General features: G+C 60.1%; 1 protein-coding gene across 2 annotated transcripts; it reads left to right on the top strand.

Annotated features, from left to right (window-relative positions):
- The first annotated feature begins 380 nt into the window (after positions 1-380).
- Positions 381-14,806, top strand: LOC145536004 (short stature homeobox protein-like). Of its 2 annotated transcripts, XM_081564372.1 has the most exons (6): positions 381-804; positions 4,582-4,790; positions 8,746-8,803; positions 8,902-8,998; positions 9,177-9,188; positions 12,422-13,825. In XM_081564372.1, exons 1-6 carry the CDS (start codon positions 519-521, stop codon positions 12,708-12,710), a joined length of 951 nt encoding a protein of 316 aa, XP_081420498.1. In that variant the 5' UTR covers positions 381-518; the 3' UTR covers positions 12,711-13,825. The 2 variants fall into 2 exon arrangements, with proteins under 2 accessions (XP_081420498.1, XP_081420500.1); XM_081564374.1 differs by lacking the exon at positions 9,177-9,188 and having other exon boundaries at positions 8,902-8,990; positions 12,465-14,806.
- The last annotated feature ends 2,589 nt before the right edge of the window (positions 14,807-17,395 follow it).

Below are 17,395 nucleotides of genomic sequence, written 5' to 3'. Positions count from 1 at the left end.
CCGGGCCGCCGAGGACGTCCTCACCATCCCCAAAGTCCTCGAGTTTCCTTTTCGCCGGCCATTGAGAGAACGCGGATACCTGTTCGCGGCGCTAGCGCTTTGCGCCCCTGCGCGCGCGCTCGCGCTCTCTCCATATCCGTCTCTCTCTCTCCCTTCAAAAACTTGGTCTTTACCGCTCCACACCAAGGTGCCACAGACGCCAAACAGTGATGAAATCAAAAGAAAACCAATTGCCGGACTGGAGGTGGGGGAGAGATAGCGCCTCCGCGTGCGCCCGCGCCGAGCCGCGAGGTGTAATTGCTGCAGACAGAGAGCGTTGGGGGTTGGGCGCAGAGGTAGCCGCGTATAAATAGTGAGATCTCAAATTGAAAGGCATAAATAACAGCAGGAGGGACCTGCCTTCACACGGACGGTCCTCTCCGCGCGCGGGAGGCGTGCGGACCACAGCCCGGCTCCTCGCCAGCCCCGCGGACCCCCGCGGCCCCCCCCCGTTCCCACCCCCACACCCCCAGGCAGCCATGGAAGAACTCACGGCTTTTGTATCCAAATCTTTTGACCAGAAAAGCAAAGACGGCAGCGGCGGCGGCGGCGGCGGCGGCGGCGGCGGCGGCAAGAAAGAGTCCATCACGTACAGGGAAGTTTTGGAGAGCGGACTGGCGCGCTCGCGGGAGCTGGGGGTCTCGGAGTCCAACCTCCAGGACATAACGGAGGCCGGCGGCCACTGCCCGGTGCATCTCTTTAAGGACCACGTGGACACCGACAAGGACAAACTGAAAGAGTTCGGTTCGGGGAGGGCGGCGGAAGGTAAGCCGGGTCGGACGCAGGCTCCGGGCCCCTCCCGGGCACGGCGCTTCCCGTGGCCGCTGAGCCCGGCCGCCCGGCGTCTCGCCCTGCGCCGCGCGGAGGCCCCGGGGAGGGGGCGCCGCGGCGGGCTCTTCGTTCCACCCCCAAAACGCTGAACGTGACAGCCACGGCTCGGACGCAGAAGGGCCCCGGCCGCCACCCGTCGCCAGGCTTTTCGTAAGAAAGAAACCGGCCGGAGAACCGAGGAGGCAGGGGCGGATGGAGGCATTGGATCCGAGGGCGGGCAGCGGCGCGGGGCCCGCGCGCATCGCCCCCCTGGAGGCGTTGGCATTGGGTGCCAGCGGCGGGCCCTTTCCCCGGATGGAGAGCGATCCGGGTGTTTGGGCTTGTCAACGCAGGTAGAGGGTAAGGCTGGCGGCTGCGCGCCCGTGTGCCCGCCGGGCTGTCTGTGTGCCCCGGGACGATCCCCGGAGCTCTCTCCAGGCGCCCCTCGCCTGCCCGCTTCCCCCGCTAGAAATGGGCCGCGTAGGGGATAGCGCCGGCCGGCAGGCGTCGGCCCCCTCCTTGCCTCTCCGCCCTGGGCCCTCTTAGGGAGAACTTTGCCTTGAAGTTGGCTGCCGCGGGGCCTGTGAAATTAAAGCCAGCCCTGTGCCCGCGCAGGTGGTCAGGGTCTGCGAGGGGCAGAAGGGCCCGGGGAGGCTCGTGAACCCCTCGCGCGCGCGCTCGCGCGGCTGCCCAGACCCCGGCCGGCAGGGCGCAGCGGGCCCTCCTGCAGGACCCCCATCCTGCGGCTTTTCCTGAGATCTCCGAGGCGTTTTGGCGCTGTTGTTGACTGCAGACGCAGCCGGGAGGGGAGGCTTGTTTACAAGGGTTCTCTCAGCGGGGCCGAGATGGTCCTCACCGGGGCGGATTTCCATGCAAACAGGGCAGCCGGCAGCTATAAATCAGAGGAGTAAAACTGGCTGGATCTCTCAGCGGGGAGTGTTAAGAAGCAGACGAAGGTCTATATTTCTCACGACAAAGCGAGGAGAAACAGAAGCTTGCCATATGGGGCGTGGGTCCCCGTGTCTTCCTCTGGCAGTATTGAGAGGGGGCGGCATTGGCGACCCCCTGGAAGCTCGTGGGTCCCACACTTCGCTGGGGGAGTCCCAGCACGCGGGGCTTCAAGGCTGGCGCAGACAGCCTTTGGAAACCTTGACCTTAGCGGAGGCAGAAGGCTGGCGGAGGCCTAGTCTGGATAAGCCCCTGACCCCGTGAGAGTCCCCCAGCCTGGGTTCGGATCGTCTTACCTCTGGGGCTCACCCCTTGGCGAGGCCTCGCGCACCTGGCCCTGTAATTCCTACAAAGACGGTGTACTTTGATGGAGACGCGGCTGTCTGCCGGCCGGAGCCCCGGTCAGGGCCTACTTGAATTTACAGCGCCTGGCAACTGACCTCCCGGGCCCCTTCACGGCTTCCCTCATCCTCCTTCAAGGCTGAGCTCCCCTCTGCCTGCCTCCTCTCACTCTTGGACAATCAGGACAGCAGAACCCTGGCAGTCGGCCCCTGGAAAGAGGGCAGAGCTCAATCGAGGCCTTTTTTATTTTCTATTTTAAATAGACAGGAAGAGAAAGACAGGGCTGTAAAAAGTAGCAGCAAGAAAAATCACAGTAGCTCCTCTCTTGTCTGGCTCTGCAGACCACCCCCGGCCCCCCAGAAGGGCTGAGCCCCCTGGCCGAATTGGCAGAACGGAGAGGCGGGAGATGCCTGGGGTCTGGAGAGACAAGGAGGTGTTGAGCGACCGGACTGCGTGTAACCACTGAGCCTGTGGTTTCTGCAGAGCCTGCCCTGGGTTCTGCAGAACTTTCAAGGCCAGCTTCTCATTCTGGGCTCAAGTCCCTGGGGTTCAGGCTTAAGACACCTGTATGACAAAGTCAAGGCAGGGCTGCCTCTGGGAAAGGATTTTTTTCCCCATGGCAGAGAAGTAGGGCATCCTTGGAAAAGGATTCTTCTCAGGGGGTGAGAGGGCATTGGGTGCCCAGTGCTCAGGAGCCTTGAGGAGAGATGTTTCAGGACTTCAGTGCTAAGGTCCATCTTAGGAACTCCCGCTGGGGGACAGGCTGGTTTCTCTGGTTTTTCCCTGGCCCCAAGGAGAATTTGAGTCTTTCCCGTTTGCAAGTTTCCGGGCTCATGGCTGAGGGCTTCTGCAGCACTTCTGGACTCTTTTCAGAAGTCGTGGAAGCCCAGACTCTTTGGAGAGAGTTTATGGAAGGCCACCGTCTTCTCCTTGACCCAGAGGGGACATCTAATGAGGGCGTTGGGAGACCTTTCTGCCTGCACCCCTGTAGACCCTATGATCAGAGAAAAAAGCACACGGGCTGCTAAAATGTTGTTGTTCACTCTTTGCGACCCCACGGACTGCAGCACGCCAGAATTTCCTGTCCATCATCATCTCCCGGAGTTTACTCAAACTCATGTCCATCGAGTCGGTTATGCCATCCCACCATCTCGTCCTCTGTCGTCCCCTTCTCCTCCCGCCTTCAATCTTTCCCAGCATCAGGCAGGGTCTTTTGACTTCCACCAGCTCTGCGACTGGGGAGCCAACTTTTATTTTCAATCCTTGAGTTTGGTGAGGGACTGCATTTCCTGGAGGTGGAAAGGAGAGGCATCTGGGTTAGAATCTGGTTGATCCTGACCTTACTGCCCCCTCCCCCAGCAAGTACAGACGCTCCTGTAATTTTTGGACCTAAGGGAGTTTGCACTCCTGGCGTCCTGTTGGGGCCTGAGAATATGTCCAAGAGACCGAGGGGCAAAACAGGAAGTCAGGAAACTGTGCACTTGCGGGCACCCGCAGACGCCTTCCTGCGTGCCTTAAGATACGGCTTTGCCTTCTTGGGGGGCTCCTCTGGTGGCTCAGACAGTAAAGAATCCACCTGCAATGCTGGAGACCTCGGTTTGACCCCTGGGTTGGGAAGATGCCCTGGAGAAGGGCATGGCAACCCACTCCAGTATTCTTGCCTGGAGAATCCCATGGACAGAGCAGCCTGGCGGGCTACAGTCCATGGGCTGGCAAAGTCAGACACGACTAAGCGACTAACACTTTTCTTTTCTTCTTTGCTTTCTTGATCAGAGGGAGATGAGGTCCCCCGATCGCCCAGCTCTGTGGCGACCTGAAGGAGGCTCTGGCCTGGCTGGACCCGCCCCTGTCCTGCTGGGGTTGGTGGGAGGACAGGGCTTCTCCTCGGCCGGGACCCCCAGCCAGGCTGGGCTCTCCTTGAGTCCTTCGCAGGAGCCCCTGGCAGGGACCCGGTACTTGGGCGACTCTCCCTATTGACTTAATAATATCTAACAGCCCATTCCCTTTCCCCCCAAAAAGAGGGGGGGGGGGTTAGGTTCTGTAAGTATGTCAACAGAGGCGAAGTGGATAACTGAGGAAACTATTCGGAGATTAGGCCAAGATACACCAGCCGGGCCGGGGTTCGGAGTCGTTACAAAAGAGCTCGTCTGGCCTGCGAGTTTGCTTTATCGGCTCCACGCAGGTTTGCGTCAGGGCGCATCGTCCGCCGAGGCCCCGCGCCCCGTGGGCGCACCCAGCGTTCTGCCACGTCGAGCCAAAGCTTCCCGGCGCGCGGCCTGTTCGCAGCGCGCGGGGCCGGTGTTCCCAGCGCGCAGGACCCGCGGGCCGGCTCGGGGGAGGCGGGGGCCGGCGGAGGGGCTCCGCGCGGCCCCGGGGGGACGCGGGGAAGTCCGGGCGGGGCGCGCGGGGGGCCTCAACGCTGTGCCCTCGGCCCGCCCGTAGGCATCTACGACTGCAAGGACAAGCGCGACGACGTGAAGTCGGAGGACGAGGACGGGCAGACGAAGCTGAAGCAGCGGCGCAGCCGCACCAACTTCACGCTGGAGCAGCTCAACGAGCTGGAGCGGCTTTTCGACGAGACGCACTACCCCGACGCCTTCATGCGCGAGGAGCTCAGCCAGCGCCTCGGGCTCTCCGAGGCGCGCGTGCAGGTGAGGGCCGCGGCTCCCGGGGCCTTCGGGGCCTTTCCACGAACGCGCGGAATCCCGGGCTGGGGTGGGCGTTCGTGGGCATCCCCGGGGCCTCGCGCGCCCCCTGCCTGGCACGCTCGCCCTGCACGTCGAGCGCACGTGGTGGGGGGCTGGAGGGGGAGCTGGAGCCGGGCGTTCGGGAGCATCCCCTGCCTGGCAGGCTCGCCTTCCGCGTCTTGGTGACTGAGGCTCCTGCCCGCGCGGGGCCGGATTAGCCGGGGCGCCGGGCGGGGGCCGGGGAGGGGGCGCGCAGGGGCGGCGACGCGGGCGCATGGAATTGGTGATGTCCCCATCTGGCGAGCCACCGGCTGCTGGGGCGGGGGTGCGCCCGCACGTGCGCGGGGGAGGGGCGCTCCCGGGTAGTTTTGTTTGCTGTTGTTTTTCATCTCGGGGTTGTTGTAACCGTGGAAGTGAAACGGACGACTTTATTGATGGGGAGGGTGGGAGGGACCCCCTACCAGACGGGCCCCCCTCTGCAGGCGCTGCCGAAGGTCGGGCCGGCCGGTTGTGCTGGGCTTTCCCGTCGGCGTTGACGGTTCTGGGCAGGACAGCCGAGCCCGAGAGAAGGAAAAGAGGGTCACGGTCCCTGGGCTCCGGGGACTGGTTATTTAAATAAATGGAATTAATGCAGCCCACGGGGGGAGGGGACCGCGTACAGCCTGGGCTTTGAAAGAACGGCTTTCTTGTTGCTGTAGGATCAACGTCTTTAAACACGACTGGGCTAAGATTGTACGCATGAAACGAAAACACGGAAAGGGTTTTAGAGACAGTGTTTTACAAAAGCTTTCATTTGGGGAGCGGGGGAGGGGACGGTGTTTGCGTTCTATCTCCTTCCCCTTCCCTCCTTGCCGCTGCGGTAGCTGGGGTTTCTTAGGCGGAGATGCCGCAGCCCCCCAAGCGTGCCCAGGATTCTCCGTGGCCTGACGCGGTGATGCTGCCCGCATCCCAGGGACGGCGGGCGGCCTGGCTTGAGGGCCGGGTCCCCGAGCCAATTTCTCCCGGCGTCTGTGCCCGAGGCGAGGAGAGGCGCGCGGCAGTGAGAGGGGGGGACTCCTGGCCACCTTTCCCCGTCAAGATGGATGGGGCTGCCCTGTATAAATTAATGAAAAGATTAAACTTTTGCTGAAGGGGACATCAACTTTTATGTCATTTCACAGCCTTTCTGCCCGGGATCTGTAATATCTCCCAGGCCTTGATGTACTGTTTCTATAAAAATAAATTACTTGTAATTTAATTCCACACTATTTCTTTCAGTAGTCTATTACTGAATAGCACCTTCGCAGGAGAGACCAAGTTGGCAGAAAATTGCTTCTTGGGTGGCTACAGATCTTGAGAAAAGCCCTAAAAAAAAAAAAGGTTGGGGGGGTGGGAGGTGGGAAAATAGGAAAAGTGAGGCGTAGGCCTATTGATCCAGAGTTGGATTAAAATTTAATGATTGTAAATAATAATAAAAATAAACATGGGACTAGAAGAAAAGAAATAATTTCCGATTGGCCAAGGGGAAAAGCATCGTGTAATAAAGGGGAGGCAGAACGTGGTCATAAAAACCAATTAGTTAAAACTCGGACCCTGCTGTGCCGAAGCCAGGGAAGGGGGCCAGGGAAGGTGGACTCAAAAAGGAAGAGAGGAAAATGCACTGTATTTTAATCCTGAGTCTGAACTGTTGGGTAATTCTTTTCGGTACAGGCTGTCCTGTGTTGTTAGAGGATAGTGTTTCAATTTAGAGTGGAAATTTGCTGTAAATAAATTGAAGACCCTTTGGAAGCTGGTCCTTATTAACCTTTTATTTTTAGTGTTGTACTGGAAAACTCATATCACCCAGCTGTCAGGGTTATAATCGAAAGTTATGAGACCACGGTGAGGCGCGGGCGGTAATTTAATTACGACAAATATCTTTGGGTTTATGGCGCAGAGCTAAATTAAATGTCATTATTCACTGTCTGTAATGGAAATCAAAAGGAAATCAGATTACAGCATTTGTGAGAGAAATCGGCGAGTGATCCTTAATGAAGAAATAACTGTCTAAACCTCTGTCGTGTGCTTTACTTAGCATATTCAGGACTAATTGGAATTGATCGTGAATCACCCCAAGACTGATTTATTATCGCCGAACGCAGGGCTAATTCATCACTTTTATTCTCCGTAATCTTATTTTTTTCTTCTTCTTCTTCTTTCCCCGTGCTGAAGGGAAAGTGAGTTTTCTTTCTTAGATTTAAATAGGATTCTGTTTTCGGGAAAAAATGCCCTTGGTGGTGGTGGTGGGGGGTTGGTGCAGAATTTTTGCCTCTGGCTCCGAATTTTCACATCCTTTCCTGAGGATGGCCGGGTACCGGACCCCAAGGAGACAGCGGTGTCCAGGAAGGGTCCGAAATGGAGAGTGGTCCAGTCCCAAGCTGAGTGCAAGGCGGCGGTTTAGGGCGGTTCACGGGTAGGGAAGGAATCTGAGTGCAGGCTCTGGAAATGCAATCACGATTTGTGAATCTCCACACGTCTTGAGAGGGGGCACGTTTTTGGAAAAATCTTTTTGGAGCAACAGGGCATCCAAATTTGCCAGGCTCCCTGCAGCGTGGTGGGGTGAGCTTTCCCACACTTGGGGGTGGGGGAAGTCAGTTCTGTTAGGACAGGCAGGTCCTAGAGGTCAGCCTTGGATGGAAAACAGGCCCTTAAGAGCCTGTGATGGAAAAGTTCAGGTGTCCTGCAGTCCAGCCTGTTTGCAGCCTCTGTGGGAGCTGAGGTTTCCCTGGCAGGGTAGGAGATGGGAGCGACCCCAGGCCCTGAGCTTGGACCATCACAGGGTCCCTGAGTTCCCCCCAGAGGTGGGGCGTGGCCTGAATTATCCTGTGAGATCCCGGAGCACCGCGGAGGGGACTGGGTGAGAGAGGCTGGAGGGGGAGTTTTGGAGAAAGTCAGGTAGGAAAAATGAAGTGCTGAGGAGCCCAGACGGAGGGGAAGCCCTGGATTCCACCTGCATGGGGCTGTTTGGAGGAAGAGGGACAGTGAGTGTGGGGGAGGACTGGATGGGGCATTGGGAGTCGTGGGGCTTTACACCCCAATCTTGTTGTCACGCCTCTGATGCTCGTTGGCCTGGGTCTCAACACCCTTTCAAGAGATTCTGAGCCCCTGCAGTTACATTTTCTGTACCAGAAGTGTGGGGTGTGCATTTTGTGTGTGGGGTGTGTGTGTGCACCCAGTCTTTGGGGATCAAGAGTGGTCATGGCTCTGGGATGTTTAGCTGGGACCCTCCAGGCTTCCAAGGAGGGGGGGGTGCCTTGGAGGACATGGAAGTTCCTGAACCCCACAGCTTGATTAGGGAAGAGGCTGGTCAGGAGGTGAAAGGTTGGGGTGGGAGGTCAAGTTGGACCGGTGACCTGACCGCCTGGAGTTGGGGCTGCCCGCACAAAACGATGGAAGGTTCTCCACGGCCACCCAAGGACCCTCTTGGGCTTCCCTGGTGGCTAAGATGGTAAAGAGCCCGCCTGCCAATGCAGGACTACCCCGGTTCGATGCCTGGGTGGGGAAGATCCCCTGGAGGAGGACACGGCAGCCCACTCATCTTGCCTGGGAGAATCCCATGGACAGAGGAGCCGGGCGGGGTACAGTCCAGGGGGTCGTAGGGAGTCAGAGGCAACTGACCGACTAACCACGGCAGAGAGGACCCGCCTGCCGGCTTTCCGCTCATGGATGCCAAGGCTCTATAGTCCCGCTTAGCTGAGGACGCTTGCCAGCTGCAAGTGCCCGGTTGTGCTGGGGCTGGGGAGACAGAGGCAGGGGAGGGAGGCCTTGAGGGGGCCCACAGGCAGCTTTTGGGGGGGGGGCTGGGAACCCCAGGCGCCTGGCACAGCCTCTGGCGTCATCTGGAAAGCAGGCTTTGCCCGCGCTCACGACGGGGGTGCCCGTGTGTCCGCTCTGCCCCCAGGTTTGGTTCCAGAACCGGAGAGCCAAATGCCGCAAGCAGGAGAACCAAATGCACAAAGGTGGGTGCGGGGATGGGAGGTGGGGGCCGAGGATGGAGGGTGGGGGGCGGGGAGGCCGCCGGGCGTGGAGGGTTCAAATCTCGTGTGCTTGCTCGCAGGCGTGATTCTGGGCACGGCCAGCCACTTGGACGCCTGCAGGGTGGCCCCTTACGTGAACATGGGCGCGCTGAGGATGCCTTTCCAACAGGTAGCTCGGTTTGTATTTTTATTTCTCCCCCCAGGGGAGCCGCCACCTCCCCCAGCCCGCCTGGGGGGAGGGAAGAAAGGGGAACCGCTTTTTCACAAGGGTGAGATTTACAAACCCGTTGTGCTCTGCGTGTACTCACACAATCCTGTCCGACTCTTTGCAACCCGATGGACTGCAGCCCACCAGGCCCCTCTGTCCGTGGGATTCTTCCCAGGCAAGAACATTGGAGTGGGTTGCCACGCCCTCCTCCAGGGGATCTTCCCCCGCCAGGAATCGAACCCGGGTCTCCTGCATTGCAAGCGGATTCTTTGCCACTGAGCCACCAGGGAAGCCCTGTGAACCCTTTGGTGCATATTAACATCACGCTATAAAACTCCCGGGAGTTCCCTTTGAGGGACAAGTAGGCCAGAAAGCCAGACGCAATATTTTTTTTTAATGAAAGTCCGCGGGGAAAAATAAAACATCCCACCCACCCAGGAAGCGCCCACTAGCTTGGCTCCTGGTCGAGGACGGAGAGGGGGATGTGTCTCCCACTCGTGCGTGAGGACCTTTTCCTGCAGCCAGCCCGGCCTCACTGCATCTCAGAGTGGGGGGCGGAGGGGGTGTGGTCCTTGCCCCATGCACCTCAGAGTTGGGGGGCCGCGGAGGGGGGAGTTCGCCCAGTTCCTAGCAGCGCAGGCAGTCCTGTCCAAGGAGGGGGGCAGGCGGGGCGTTGGAGGACAGAGGCCCTCGGAGTCCAGGTGTCCCAGGGGCCGCGCCACCACCCCTGGTCTGGAGCAGCCTCCGGTAGGTTCTGGGAGCCGCGTGGCCAGACCTGCAGGAGGAGCTGGGCTGGAGGGGGCGCCCCAGCTGCTGCGGGAGAAGGCGGGGCCCAGTGTGGGGGTGGGACCCCCCAGCGTGGGGGTGGGGGCGTGCACGCTGCGGGGAGGGCGTGGGGGGTGCTCTGGCCATCGGCGCAAGCAGGACACGCTTGGGGGTTGTCTCTGTGCCCCTGGGTGCTGAGGGGCGCGAGGTCTGTGGCCCCTCTGGTCAGCAGGGGTCGTCTAGGGGTGACATCACAGGGGGCCGTCTCGCCATGGAGGGTCCTCTGGGGTAACACGGCAGGGGGTCGTCCAGGGATGACACCGTGGTTTCGGCTGGGAGCTCCTGTGGGGCTGAAGGCAGGGAGGGAGTCCGGGGCTGTGGGCCGGGGAGGGCCCGCACCCTCCTCGCTCGGACCCCGCCCCCAACCTCCAGGGCGGGGCCCCTCGCCGCCCCAGCACCCCTGCCGCAGGCCTGTAACGGCCCCTGGCCATTACAGGGGCAGATGCCCAGGCGTGGGGTCAGCGTCAGGCCCTCTGAAATGAGACCACTGGGAGCTCCAAGACTTGGCTGAGCTCTTTTTGGAAGTGGGTGGTCCTTTCCTCCTCCCGACCCAGGGATCGAACCCCCGGTCTCCTGCCCTGCAGGCAGATGGTTTAGTATCTGAGACACCAGGGAAGCCCATATAAGTTGGAGCTTGCTCTGCATTTTTTTTTTTTTACAAAATGCTGTGGCTCAGATGGTGAGCGGTCTTTTGGAAGATTCCCAGACTCTGGTCCGTGGGAAGGGGGTGTGTGTTGGGGGGGTGAGGCCTGAGCTATAGGCAGGACCCTGAGTCCAGGGGCATGTCAGACAATCAGCAGAGGGTCGGGTGAGGAGGGGGTACCAGCTGTAGACACCCGATGCTGGGGTGGGCCTGGGGATCTGTGCAGATCCCCCAGCTCCTTGGGGGTGGGAAAGCCCCCCTCCCCAAAACAGCCAGTGACTCCCATCCAGACATCAGGTGTCCAGAGAACAGTGGGGGGTGGTCCCTTGGTGTGGGGGGGTGGTCCCCTGGTGGGTGGTCCCTGGTGGGTGGTCCTCCTGGCAGGAAAGCCCCACCCCACCCCCCAGAACAGGCAGCGACCCCATCTGGACAGCGGGTGTCCAGAGGACAGTGGGTAGTGGTCTGCTGGTGGGTGGGGGTGATCCCCTGGTGGGGGGGTGGTTCTCTGGTCTGGGGGGGTTTCCTCGGGGCAGGAAAGCACCCCCTAGAACAGGCAATGACCTCCTCCATCCAGACACCGGGTGTCCACAGGACAGTGGGTGGTGGTCCCCTGGGGGGGGTCCCCTGGTGGGTGGTCCCTTGGTCTGGGGAAGGGTCCTCGGGGCAGGAAAGCATCCCCTAGAACAGGCAGTGACCTCCATCCAGACACCGGGTGTTCACAGGACAGTGAGGGGTGGTCCCCTGGTGGGTGGTCCCTGGTGGGTGGTCCTCCTGGCAGGGAAAGCCCCCCCCCCCAGAACAGGCAACGACCCCATCTGGACAGCGGGTGTCCAGAGGACAGTGGGTGGTGGTCCCCTGGTGGGGGGGTGACCCCTGGTGGGTGGTCCCCTGGTCTGGGGAGGGGTCCTCGGGACAGGAAAGCGCCCTCTAGAACACGCAGTGACCCCTATGCTGACACTGGGTCTCCGGAGGACAGTGGGAGGTGGTCCCCTGATTGGGTCGTGGTCCCCTGGTGGGGGGGTGGTCCCCTGGTCTGGGGAGGGGTCCTCGGGGCAGGAAAGCGCCCCCTAGAACAGGCAATGACCTCCTCCATCCAGACACCGGGTGTCCAGAGGACAGTGGGTGGTGGTCGAGGGGTGGTCCCCTGGTGGGGTGGTCCCCTGGTGGTGGGGGTGGTCCCCTTGTGGGTGGTCCCCTGGTCTGGGGAGGGTCCTCTGGGCACGAAAGCGCGCCCTAGAACACGCACTGACCCCTATCCTGACACTGGCTGTCCGGAGGACAGTGGGGGTGGTCCCCTGGTGGTGGGGGTGGTCCCCTGGTGGGTGGTCCCCTGGTCTGGGGAAGGTCCTCGGGGCAGGAAAGCGCCTCCTAGAACACGCAGTGACCCCTATCCTGACACTGGCTGTCCGGAGGAAAGTGGGGGTGGTCCCCTGGTGGTGGGGGTGGTCCCCTGGTGGGTGGTCCCCTAGTCTGGGGAGGGGTCCTGGGGCAGGAAAGCGCCCCCTAGAACAGGCAATGACCTCCTCCATCCAGACACCGGGTGTCCAGAGGACAGTGGGTGGTGGTCCCATGCTGGGGGGGTGGTCCCCTGGGGGGGTGGTCCCCTGGTCTGGGAAGGGTCCTCGGGGCGGGAAAGCGCCCTCTAGAACACACAGTGACCCCTATCTTGACACTGGCTGTCCGGAGGACAGTGGGAGGTGGTCCCCTGGTGGGGGTGTGGTCCCCTGGTGGGTGGTCCCCTGATGGGGGGGTGGTCCCCTGATGGGGGGGGTGGTCCCCTGGTGGGTGGTCCCCTGGTCTGGGGAGGGGTCCTTGGGGCAGGAAAGCGCCCCCTAGAACACGCAGTGACCCCTATCCTGACACTGGCTGTCCGGAGGACAGTGGGAGGTGGTCCCCTGGTCGGAGGGGGTCCTCGGTGCGGGAGAGCCCGCCCCCCCCAAGTGCTGACTGCCCGGTCTCCCACCCAGGTCCAGGCGCAGCTGCAGCTGGAAGGCGTGGCGCACGCGCACCCGCACCTCCATCCGCACCTCGCCGCGCACGCGCCGTACCTGATGTTCCCGCCGCCGCCCTTCGGGCTGCCCATCGCCTCGCTGGCCGAGTCGGCCTCGGCCGCCGCCGTCGTGGCCGCCGCGGCGAAGAGCAACAGCAAAAACTCCAGTATCGCCGACCTGCGGCTGAAGGCGCGCAAGCACGCGGAGGCCCTGGGGCTCTGACCCGCCGGCCCGCCGGCCCGCCGGCCCCGCGCGCGCCCCGGCCCCCGCCGCCCCGTGCGTGCGTGCGTGCGTGCGTCCGTCCGTCCGTCCGTCCGTCCGCCCGCGGCGTCCTGCACTCGACCCCTCCGCTCCCCGCACCGCCCCCCACCCTTCGCCTCGACGGGCCGCACGGACACCCCGGAGCCAGGGCGCAGCGAACTCCCCGCCCCGGGGCCCGCCCTGGGAGACCCCTCTCCACCCCCTGCAGGCCTCCGGAGGGGACCTCCGGGAGCGCGCGGCACCTCCAGGGCCTCGCGGAGACCGTCGGGGGGCGGGAAGAGCGAGCAGGGGTCGGTTGGACCACTCCAACTCGACCCCCTCGACGGGTGGTCGGTGCGTCCTGGGACCACCCTCGGCCACGTGGAGCTGCCCCGCGCCCTCGCCTGCGGCTGCCACTTCCTACCCTGTGCATGCGGCCTCCGCCACGCGCCTTTCCAAGATCTCACCGTCTAGGAAACAAAAAAAAAGTTCTGGGGCTGGTCTCCTCTGAAAATGCCAACGTTTGGATGCGCGCGATTTTATTCACTGCTACGGACGGAAAAGTTGCATCGGAGAAGGAGCTACGGGACGCCCCCCACCCCCAACCCCAGTGTGGATTTCAGTGTGGACTCGGGCATCCGGAAGCAGGGACTCCGTCCTGGGCCGGCCCGCGCATCCACCGTCCCCTACCCTCCGCCTGAAAGGTAGCAATAACGAGACGCACTTGACACGGCCTGGCTAAGGTGCGCTGGTCACCGGGACCTCAGGGTGGCACGCTGGGACCGTCCCGGGGAGGGCCGGCGGCCTGACCGCCCCCGCCGTCTTGCCCGCGTTTGGCCCCGGCGCACCGGATTCAGGATTCCTTGTGCCGCACAACAGGCGACTTGATAACTTTGCCCCCAGTCGCTTCGATTCCCCCTCGAATGGACACTCTCTGGCTGTGCTGCAGGATTCAGATGCGGAAAGGACTTGCAATCGTGGCAGCGGGGCACAGTGGTTTAAGGTATAATAATAGTAACTGATGGAGCATCCACGCTAGTGACATGCAATGACGTGCAGGAAAGTGCAATATTGTAAATATTAATAGATTTAAAAAAAAAAAAGCTGTCCACTCTTGACCCTGTCAGCTCCGGACTTTGAAGGGCATTACCTCCGCGTCCCCCCCGCCCCCCCCCCACCTCTGCATGCTGCGGGCCCAGAGCCGGGATGACCGGGGTCGGAGGGGACTGCCTCCGGGCGGTGGGAGTGAGTTGGGTGTGGCTTAAGCTGAGACCCAGGATGGGGGCGGGGGGTGGGGCGCCAGGAAGTGAGGGCGGGGCAGGGGCTGAGCTGTTTCTGGGACGCCTCCTCCAGGCAGGCAGTTTTAAGAGATTTTTTTTTTTTTTTTTTTTTTTTAAGGTGTGGGGCTTCCCTTGTGGCTCAGTTGGTAAAGAGCCTGCCTACCAGTGCGGGAGACCCAGGTTCGATCCCTGGGTGGGGAAGATCCCCTGGAGAAGGGCATGGCAACCCACTCCAGTGTTCTTGCCTGGAGAATCCCATGGGCAGAGGACCCTGGCGGGCGACAGTCCATGGGGTCACACAGAGTCGGAGGTGACAGTGTGACTTTCACTTCCTTTCACTTTTCTAGAGGTAGTCAGGTCTAGCCTTTCTTCCTTTTTTTTTTCCCCTCCTGTCCATCAGACAGCTAGCTGTCTGTCTCAGCAGCAGGTCAGGGGCGTGGGGGCATAGTCTCTTGACACCATGTATCCAAATCCCAAGTGTTAATGTTCCCAGACTGAGTTGGAGGCATGGGCTTTGCAAGTGCTGTGTGAGACTGGGTTGAGGGGAGCATGGTGGTGGCCATGCACCCTTGCTGGGCTTGTCTACCTCGAAAATGTGCATTTCTGTCGTTTTTTTTGGTCTGTTTGTTTGTTTGCCTTAGTCAACCCAGGCGTGCCCAGACAGAACTATCTACCTAGTTCCCCAAAGCCCAACCAGTCCACGCTGTTTCTAAAACAGCTTAGCAGCTTTTCAGTCTTGCCAGCTGTTTTCCCTAACCCCTTCATTTGGGTACATTTCTGTAAGAAAAAAAAAAAAAATTTTTTTTCCCTTCTGTGTAAGGGAATATATTCTACCTTTGCACTGAAATGTAGATTCATTTACAACATCTGAAACTCTTTTAATCAAAAGGGCAGTTCAACATAGTATTTTTTTTTTCTAATTTTGAAATTTCAACAAAGCTCTGAGATGATGAAGAGAGAGATGGGGTAAAAAAAAACATTGTGTATTTTTAAATCACTTGCAAGCCTCGTTCCCAGCATTCACGGCATTATGGAATTTGCCTTGTCTGTGCAGTTCTCCTTCTGAAAGGTTGTCAATTAAAAAAAAAAAAGAAAAAAGTCGTCTCCATGGGATTTTTCTAGCAAGAATCTTGGAGTGGGTTGCCATTTCCTTCTCCAGGGGATCTTCCCCACCCAGGGATTGAACCTGGGTCTCCTGCATTGCATGCAAATTCTTTACTGATTGAGCTATCAAGAAAGCCCATATACGTTGCAACTTTACATTGTTTACAAAAAGCCATGGCTCAGTCGGTCAGGAATCTGCCTGCAATGCAGGAGACCCAGGTTCATTTCTGAGTCGGGAAGATCCCCTGGAGGAGGTCATGGCAACCCACTCCAGTGTTCTTGCCTGGAGAATCCCATGGACAGAGGAGCCTGGTGGGCTACAGTGCATGGGGTCGCAAAGAGTGGGACACGCCCCAGCGACTGACACTTTCAAATGAGCCTCATTTGTTCTAGAATGAAAAGGAAAGGTTGGAGGTGAAATGTGTTCGTGCGATTTTTTTGGGCGGGGGGGAAGTTTACCATCCATCCATTGTAGTTAAATGTTGATTCTCCACACATGAGGTCTGGTCTGGCAGAAACTGAAGTTTCAAAATAGAGCTGCCCGCTGGGGGGGCTGGTAGCCCCAGAGGCCTGCCGGATGGGGGCGTCATCTCATCCTTGTCTCTAGCTTAAATGGGGTGAGCAGGGTGCGTCTCTCCTGGACGGGGGGCCCCCCCTAACAGAACAGAGCCTGAGCTGTTTGAGGGGGCGAGGGGCTGTGAGAGGAGCTGGCGTGGCCTCTCTCTGGGCAGGAAGAAAGTCTGGGGGGTGGCGGATGACTGTTCAGGGCGCCCAGGCTGGACGGCGGCTCCTGCCCTCCTGTGTCTGCCAGAAATTCCAAGACAGAAGCAAGCCAGGAGCCCCCATGGTGGTCAGTTCTTTCCAGCCCGGATCTGGTCTCTGCTTTCGCTCTGTCCGGCAGTCGGCAGGGCGTGCTGGGGCGGGCGGATGCTCCATGTAGGTCCTGGTCTCCCCGCGACAGTTCCTGGACCGTCCTGGTCTCGTCCCAGCGGCCGTGGGACAGAGAATGTACCGAGGTGGACGTAGTTCGGCTGTCGTCGGTGTCTTCTGAGTAAAGACAAGAGCCCCTTTTGAAAGTCCTTCACGGCCACTTCCGCAGGGAGCAGGCCAAGTGAGGAATATCACGTAGAAAGCAAAGTGGGCGGGTTTCATCCAAACAGCACCGGACGTGCGGTTTTTGGTTGTGACAGCCACGTGCAAGCTGGCCCGTGTGTGCAAACGTGCTATCAGATCTGTTCGGTGTCGACCCCACGGGGTGCGGGGCTGTGTTCTCCAGGACGGGCCCCAGTCCACGGACCTGGTTTTGTTTCCCGAGACCCTGGTCGGAGAGGTCTTTCACGATGGGGACTCCCGGTTTAGCAAAACCTCTGTTCTCAGCTGGGTTGTTGCGGTTCCATGTCTGTCTTACAGATTTGCTCTCTCCACCCCCCCTTCTGTTGTGAGGCTGGGAAACTTGCAATTTTATCTCAACGGGGAAGGGGTTGCATTGATGGGGTCTTAGCATTGGATGTTGGGCTTCCCTGGTGGCTCAGATGGTAAAGGATCTGCCTGCAGTGTGGTTCGATTCCTGGGTCGGGAAGATCCCCTTGGAGAAGGACATGGCAACCCACTCCAGTGTTCTTGCCTGGAGAATTTCCACAGACGAGGAGCCTGGCGGGCTACAGTCCAAGGGGTCGAAAAGAGTCGGACGCGTCGGAACCACTGACACTTTCACTTTCAGGGCATGTAGTTGAGGTGATGAAGTGACTGACTTGGAGAAGTCTTGCTCGCTCAGCAGAGAGGTGCCAAGATCTCACCAGTGGCTCGTTTCTAGAGGGGTCACGGAGGTCATTTTGCCGTCATGTTTTATAGGGTGACTTTGTTGCCTGTGACCAAGGCCGAGTGCAGGCTGGGTGAGGCTGCTGTATAGTCTGGCTGCAGACAGAAGGGACCAGGCATGCGTGTCTTTCCAACCTCACGGAGTCGCGCATGCGGTGAGGTTAGCGTCCCCTACCAGGGAAGTGGATCTTCAGAGCCTCACACGTCCCCGGGGGGTGCAGGGACCCTCCGCCCACCTTGCTCCCATCCAAGCTGGGACCCCGGGCCAGCTGCCCCTGATTGCAGGCACTTGCATGCTCGGCCATGAAGTCTGTTCCCTGTGGGGCCATCTGGACTCTGAAATGGGAAGGGGCTGGTGTCCAAGCTCACGGCCACCCCACCCTGCTGGTAACTCTCCCAGCCCACTGTTCCCACCGGTGGGCTTCACTGTTAATGCTTCCCCAAGTCAAGGGGGTCACCCCAAGC

The sequence above is a fragment of the Giraffa tippelskirchi genome, chromosome X (assembly GCF_054371585.1).
Source record: "Giraffa tippelskirchi isolate mGirTip1 chromosome X, T2T-mGirTip1v1.2.pri, whole genome shotgun sequence".
Classification (NCBI taxonomy): domain Eukaryota; kingdom Metazoa; phylum Chordata; class Mammalia; order Artiodactyla; family Giraffidae; genus Giraffa; species Giraffa tippelskirchi.
Note: the sequence above shows the minus strand (reverse complement) of the source record. Positions and strands in the feature narration are given on the sequence as shown.